Source organism: Clytia hemisphaerica, unplaced genomic scaffold (genome assembly GCF_902728285.1).
Source record: "Clytia hemisphaerica strain Z4C2 unplaced genomic scaffold, Clytia hemisphaerica genome assembly, whole genome shotgun sequence".
Lineage (NCBI taxonomy): Eukaryota > Metazoa > Cnidaria > Hydrozoa > Leptothecata > Clytiidae > Clytia > Clytia hemisphaerica.
Window position 1 is genome coordinate 312,194 of NW_027103510.1, and position 8,155 is coordinate 320,348.

Sequence of the window (8,155 nt, forward strand, 5' to 3'; positions counted from 1 at the left end):
TATCGAATCGAAGTGGTATGCTTTTTAAATGCATTCAAAACAACATACATCTAGTAGTAATCCAACATTTTTTTAAAACGAGGTCTTTCTTTAGGCTCATGGGTCACGATTTGTCTTTGTTAAGTTCAGATAAAGCCCATTTTTTATTGTCCAGCTCCGTCGTGAGTTGGGCGTATTGTTTTAAGAGTTGTGTGAATGTGTCGCCGATAGATTCGTACATGAAAACTGCTTGTTTTGTCTTCTTTAAATCTTTTTCCGTTTGGCGCATCTCATCCGCCAAGTGGTATCTGAAAAAGATGATTCGGAGATTTCTGCAAGTGCTTAGAGACCTTCTTTATGTACTCTTAGGTTCCAAATAACCCCCCTCCCCCGCTTGTTAATTTTTCGACAATTTTCCAAAATCTCCCCCCAGGACCTTATTAGAACCCCTCGTTTATTAATTGTTAAGAATATTTTCAGCTGTCAAAGAGAAAGCCCCTTATCTTGCTCTAAATAGCCTGATTTCAGCCTAAATTTACCTTAATTTTGGGTTTTCAAAAGTACAATTTCCAACCCCCCGGCAATTAGCCCCCCCCCCCGTTTATTTGGAACCTAAGAGTACTAGAACTTATTATATGAAAAATTTGCTCAATAAATGGAGCCCAGTGATGGAAAAACTCTTACTTATATTTTATTGAACAGGGGAACCTCATCGCAAGTTATTGCAAGATTGGGTCGATAGTGAAACCTCATATTTCATATTGTCTAGAAATAAGCTTGACAGGCGAAAATAACTTCTAAAATAAACAGGTCCAATCGGTTCGGAAATAAACAAAAAAAAAGTAACAAACGACTGGATATAATATCAAACATCTGATAATCCACGAGTCTTTTAACTCACTATAAAAATATAACGACCGTATTGCAGTGGTTGGGTATCCAGCTACGGTGCACAAGGTCGTGGGTTCAACCTCTAACCGGGTCATACCAAAGACTTCAAAGACTTAGTACAAAATGATGCTCAACATTTTAGAGAAGGGTAAGTGGAGCAATCCGAGAGAGTAAGAGTGGCACCCTCCCCTACCTCCAGTTAGATAGCTATTGAAAGAGTCTGGACTTACTTACTATAAAAAATATTACGTTGTGGTGTAATGAAAAGCTTACCTGACTTTCTCTAATGCTGGTAATGTTTCTTCATTATAAGTCTGCGAAAGGATGTGAAGTTTCATAAACCTAGAATAATAAGATTTAAAATTTCCCGTTTTTAGTAATTAGTAAGGGGCAATCTTAAGGTCCCGTGCCAACAATATCCGGAGTTGGCTCATTCGAAATAAGAATTCTATTCAAAAACCTTTCTGAAAGGGGTAATCCAAAAGAGGTACAGCAATTTCTTTATGGGAAAAAGTAAAAAGACCGGGCAATAGAAAAAACAATACATAATAGAGGCCTTTCAAGCGGATGTGGTCGATTTCTCACTGTAAAACTCAAGGAAAACGGCGTCAAAGTGACGTTTTCTAAATATTTCGAATTTAATATCCAATTTTTCTAGTCCAATATCTGCTTAATATGGCGAGCGAATCGTCCCTAGGATTCTAGGCAGTGACTACCATATCTATGATGCATTTTATAAGAGCCAAAACCGTTGTACCTGATATACAAGGTAACTCGTGCCTGATGTATCACATACAATTTAATACAAAGATTTCTTAAAGTCGTGAAGAATAAACAAGAAGTACATAATACCTCAATTTTGCTAAAATGTAATTGCATTTAGTGTCGATCCAATCACTGGTAATTTTGATGTTAGACATCTGTGGCTTTTCTTTCCAACTGCAAACTTTCTCCTCTAGTTCATTGACGAGTGATGATAAGGACTGAAAAATAAAATAAAGTTTCGCAGTCTGACCGGTCAGATCCGTCCCGTTGGATAACCCGGTGTAAAAGTTACCCAAAAATGGCCTAATTTTAAGCCCAGATATCAAAATCAAACCGGTAACATTTTTTGTGTATTTAGTTTTTAAAATGTACAATTGAATATCAAATGCTCATTTAATGAGCTTCTTTAAAAATTTTAAAAATATTCAAAAAATTATTTTGAAGATGACAACCAAATCCACGAATTCCGCGAATTCTATAATTTAGTCTCATTCAAACAATTCATCGTCCGTGGGCCTAAAACTTGCTTCACTGTATTCTTTAAACACCTGAGATCCTTCTAGAATGAATAAAAGTATTTTATACCTGATCAAAATGAAAACACAATTCTTTATACTCGTCTTCCTTTGCTTTCAAATGGTTCTTCATTTCGCTCAAATTCTCCTTTTCTTTATTGATTGTCAATGCTAATTGGTTTGCTTTGGCAAGAACCAAACCTTCACTTTCTAAAGAAAGAAAGGTTTTATATTTACATAAGTGTTCTCGTTTCATATCAGGCGCATATTTCATATCAGGACAGTGTCTTACTATTGCTATATTATGCTGACAAAAGCAAAAAATGTTTTTCTTTTCTTTTTTCTGACCAATGTTGCTCCACATCCTTGTCAAATCAATGTGAAAAAGCTTGTGAAAGTGATGAGTAAGCAAACGATATCACTCTTATTATTTAAAAACAAAACCTTTAAAGCTAAAACTACTTTAAATGATTTACATTCCTATTTCTTTTGGTGTTGATGTCTGATTAGGAAGTGTACAACCCTTGAAAAATATAACGAAAATTAGATTTCTTTAAGAAACTAAAGATAGTATTGTCCTAGTAATGTGGACCGTGGTGCAGTGGTAGGGCATCCGGCTACGGTTCGCAAGGTTGTGGGTTCAACCCCCAACCGGGTCATACCAAAGATTCTCAAAATAGTACTTGATGCCTCTCTGCTTGATGCTCCGCAATTAAGAGAAGGATCGAGGGTAAGTGCAGAAATCCAGGGAGAAAGGGTAGCGCCTTCCCCTACCTTCGGGTAGATAGCTATCAAAAGAGGAGCCTTCCGGTCGCCTCCGAACTGCGGTCGCAGACTTACTTACTTACTTAGAAATGTAATATAAACAAATATAATTTGCTTGAGATGATAATGACCAATAATTTTCCTTTAAAGGAAGAACCTTGATAACCCCAAATTTAATCCTTCACAGCAGTGACTGGAATTTGAATTCATGAAAGAGAGAAAAGGAAGACATGATTACCTTTATTTGAAGGACTCCAGATTTGGTAGAATTGGATACATTTATTCTTTAGATGTTGTTCCATGAGTGGAATACACTGTTGTTGAATGTTCTAAAAAGAAAATGTCAGCTGTGATAATCATAGATAAACAGCGGTAGTGTAGTGGTTATCAATCTTGACTCCCGTCCAGAAGGTCGGGGATCGATTCTTGTTGCTGTGATTCACCTGGCAAGTGAATGTACCTTACCCGGGCCAACCCATGCCATACGAGAGGAATTGGGTTGACAGAAACTCAAAAAGCCTGTCGTTGACAGTGATAGGTATCGATTCCACAATACATCGCGGATGAGTTGAGAGTGCGCTTGCCTCGTTCCCAAGTGGTTCACACCAGATTAACGCACTTGATCCGAAAAACTGTGTGTTAGTCTCTCGCAATCTGGCGGGCAGTATAAAAAACTACAGCGTAAGACGGTTCTAACGAGACGATTCCTAGACCGCTCAACAGAACCGGACATCCTCTGTAAGGAGAAGCCAGTCATCAGATAAATAGCGAACAATATCAAACCAAGATTCACCAAAGTTGAATGTGGTTTAGAATCTGCTAACAAATTCTTTCAATCCCTTTTGTTTCTTAGTATCTTAAGACCAGAAAATAAATAATTTTTTCTGATAAAGCAGAACAAAATCAACAAGTTGATTATAGAAATCAGGTTGTGGTGATTAATAAAAGGTACCTGATGAATTATTTTCTTATTTCTTGGTTCCAATTCAAAATCATCTTTGGTCAAACCAAAAAGACTTTCTTGTGGTGTTGGCTTCCCTTTCATTGAGATGTTTAAACTGTTCTTGCATTCAGCCCTACTCATCATATCACAGACAATCTTGAAGATCTAAAATGAATAAACATGAGATATAAATGAGCAGAGAATTTACAAGTTCTACCCAGCTATTCGGTGATCTAACGGTAACAGTTGTGAAAAGTTAGTCAATATTTCCAAGAAAACACGTTTTTCAGATATCGTGCCAAAAAGATTCTAACCCAAATCATAACCAATCACTTTTGAAAGCATCCAGGCTGCCTCAAAGTTTCTACCTCGTTTTGAAAAAACAAAGTTCCTTAAAGTATTTCAAAAATCAACAATTGAAAAACAAGTATTTGTCAAATCAGACCATTTCAGAAGTCTACTAGACTACCTCCAAAAGGTTGCGAAAAGAAAAAGATTTCTTTAAAAAATTACGTTTGGTTGTTCCGCATTCTCCTCCATTCCGAACTGTTCATCGTCGAGGCCATAGTTATTCTCCAGGAGAATCTCTTTGATCTCGTTATACAAAATGCATTTTTGGTTGTATAATCTTTTTGGCTCTTCCAATTCTTCTTCAGCCTACAATCAATGAATACAGCAATATGTATATTGACTTAAAAACCCAAATATTTGTAACATACCGGGTGACCCACGAAAAAGTATAAGAGTTTGGAGCGTAACTGTGTCCAGCAAAATCAAAAACATGAACGAAAAAACCGACAAAAAGCAAGAAAAACAACCATTTGAAGAAGCTAAACAAAACCAAACATGCACTCCCACCTCCTGCTCAGATGATGATGACCAAAACCGTCTAAAATGCCGAAAATGCCACCGCATGGTACACTACGAGTGCACACAATTACCGCTTTATCAGCTGCAAATTTTTGCCAACACTTATAACGAACAATATCTTTGTCAGAATTGCGTGCGTATAACACGATCTCTAATGAGTAAAATAGGTGAGAACTCGTATCATATGATGCAGAGGGAGATTGAGAAGAAGGACGACGTCATTAAAAAGCTCAAAAACCAGCTAGCCAAGAACTGCAGCCTTAAGAACGATATCGAAAACATCTTAACCAATAAGATGGCTGACTTTGAAATAAAAACCAAGCAGATTATAAAAGAAGAAATAAAGCAAACGACGAATTACATAGAGAAAACATCAGAAAAAACATACGCTGAAATAACTAAGAAACACAAGGATAATTTCAAATCAGCAGTGAGAGAACACCAACAGAAAACAAGAATGAAAAAAAGACATCGAATCAAGAAAACGAAATATATTATACATGGAATGGTGGAATTAGAGGTAGACAACAAAGAGGAACAACAGGAACAAGACAAAATAGATTTGAAGGTATACTAGGGTAACATTGGCGTTCAAGATATCAAACCGTCCCACCATCATCGCATTGGACAAAACCGAAAAGGGCTACATTGGCGTCCAATCAAGTTGATCTTAAAAAGTATAGAGGAAAAAGAACGGATAATGCAAAATCTGCATAAGCTGAAACGATTCAATGAAATTGGTGGCTTTAGCATCACAGACGACTTCACCATCAACGAAAGAAAAATTATTAAAGATATGTGCCAAAAGGCGAAAAAAATGAATTCAAAAAATGACGATTTCGTTTGGCATGTAAGAGGAAGCCCTAGAACAAACCTTCGCCTAGTTCGAAAACCTAGGACAAAGACCAAAACAACGTCTTCTCTTCTGTCCATATCTTCTGACGACTGGACGACAGATGAAGAATTAGACAATTTATAAATCTAAAATTATTTCGTAGAGGTCGATAGACCTGTGAAATATAATTCTATGAATAAAAATAAAAAAAATGAATTTTAACTAAATTCTCCTTTCGTGGTAAAGAGGAAGGGCAAACTTAAATTTTGATGTACCATCTTTTAATTTTGGAAAAGTAGTTATCGAGATATGGAAGTATAAAGTCAAAAGTCATTATAAAAAACAGTTAAAAAATGTCAAAGAGACACTATCAAATTTGTATCAGAGCAAACATTCTTTCCTTTGATCATTTGCTATTTCTTTGTCTTTTCGTTAAGAAAAAAGGGCTAGGGCTCGTCTCTGTATTAATATTAGGGGTCGTGCTTTTCCAAATGAATAAATAAGATTAAAAAAGAATTGTCAACCTTTGTTATCCTTCCGGTAAAAGAAATTAAAATATGCTTCTCACTCGATGTCTTTTTTTATTTGTTAATTAATTAATTAATTTGATACTGTCTTTTTTGACGTTTTTTGACTGTTTTTTATAATGAATTTTGACTTTATACCTCCATATCTCGATAACTACTTTTCAAAAATTAAAAAATGATACATCAAAATTTAAGTTTGCCTTTCCTCTTTACCACGAAAAGAGAATTTAGTTAAAATTAATTTTTTTTCGGACACAGTTACCCTCCAAACTCTTATACTTTTTCGTGGGTCACCCGGTAGGAAAATTAAAAAATCTTTCTTACTAGGATTATAGAAAAACAGAAGAATAGAGATTTTTGCTAAGAAAATTGATCTTTCAGATTTTCTAATTCTAATACCTTAAGTAGTAATAATCTACACACACAAGAATTATACTCAAAATTATATATAGTTGATGAACATTTACCTCGATAAGATCAGCATAAATATCTTTTGACATGAAGTTATTGTTGGTTATTTGTTGAAGTCTTTCTGAGACAGTTTGAAGGACAATCCCTTTTCTCATTTTCATTTAAATAGTCAAATTTGCTAGACTTTCATTTCAAACGATTGATGTTTGCAAAATGGAGTTTCTTTTTGGTCTATTAAAGGTCAAAGAAATAAGAGTAGAGGGGTTAAAAATGTTGGCATCTGCAAAACTCTCTGGAAGGCTGTTTTTTGTCAAATAATCAACAAATGAATGACCAGAAAGTAAAGTCTATTCTATTTCCAAACAGTTCCTAAAAAATAGCAGTCAGTTGCTTTTCTTGAAGGCAAAGTTGGAAAGATAACTTTAAGTGGGCTGATGTAAGCTTTGGGAAAAATATCTTTGAAAATAAGAATGAGAAATTTCAAAAAAAAGGGGGAATTTTGTATTTTTTTAAAACAAGGGGGGAGTTTTTATCAAGGGCTGCAAAAATCTATCAAAACAAGAAGAAAGGAAGACCTAAAATTCGAAAATTGTTGATTGAATTGCAAATGTTCTGTCTCTGGTTTATTTGATAATAATTTTCTTTAATCCAATATCTTCTTTCCCGTTTCCGTGCTTACAATCTGCACCCTCTCTTCTGTAATCTAAGGGGGGCTGCTTTTTTTATTTTAAGGGGAGGGGGCATTCTAACAAGGGGTACTGGTAATTTTTGTTCGATTTAAGGGGCAGTTTTCTTTAAGGGCAAAATTGGATTTTAAGGGAGACTGACAAAGCACTTTGTATATACTGATTCCATATATTTTTCAATTATTCCAATTTTTTTGGGATCAAAAGTCTTGAAAAATCTGAAAACACTTTTGAAATTAAAGACAGTTTTTAAGTTCTAAAAAAAGTATAAAATTTATTTTATTTTACATCTTCATTTTCAAATTTTCTGAAGATTCCGTGGATTTCTTATGACATAACTTTTTAAAACAATGTCCAAGTGAGCAGAGAAGGGAGCACCTGCTAGAAAGCACTTGTATACCGGGTGACCCACGAAAAAGTTCAGACGTTTCCCGACGTCTTGAGGTCGAACAAATGTCCCAAAGTGCTTGGAGTTTTGATATTTAGAAAGTAGATATCCTAAATTAAAATTTGAGCCATCACTTTTTAAATTTGACCAACTTGTTCTCTACTTATGAGCTTTTAAAGTCAAAATTCACTTTTCGAAAAGTGTAAAAAACACCTAAAAAGAGGTATTAAATTCATGCAATCAATTTGAAAATAACTTACAAATTGACTTATTTAACGAGTTTTTTTCATGTATCATTGATCTTTTATCTTTTATCTTTTATGTCGAACCCAATCGAATTTCAATCGAATATTACCACAATTTTCAGATTCGATTGATATTCGATTGCGTTCGATTGATGTTCGATTGCGTTTGATCGTCGATTCATTACATTGACCCCCGGATTGTTCATCGCATAATTTCTACGGGAAATCGAAAGTAATTTCATTCAGCTTGTGATATTTGAGAGCTTGGATGTTGGGAAGCTGCAAGAATAAAGCCAGACGATCTCAATCGAACGGAATCGACAATCGAACCAGTC

General features: G+C 35.0%; 1 protein-coding gene across 1 annotated transcript; it reads right to left on the reverse strand.

Annotated features, from left to right (window-relative positions):
• On the reverse strand, window positions 1-6,729 carry LOC136799067 (HAUS augmin-like complex subunit 4). Its single transcript, XM_067055747.1, has 8 exons — window positions 6,558-6,729; window positions 4,372-4,515; window positions 3,868-4,023; window positions 3,154-3,244; window positions 2,221-2,360; window positions 1,723-1,853; window positions 1,144-1,212; window positions 1-287 (listed from the first exon to the last, which is right to left on the reverse strand). Exons 1-8 carry the CDS (start codon window positions 6,660-6,662, stop codon window positions 104-106), a joined length of 1,020 nt encoding a protein of 339 aa, XP_066911848.1. The 5' UTR covers window positions 6,663-6,729; the 3' UTR covers window positions 1-103.
• Window positions 6,730-8,155: the final 1,426 nt, after the last annotated feature.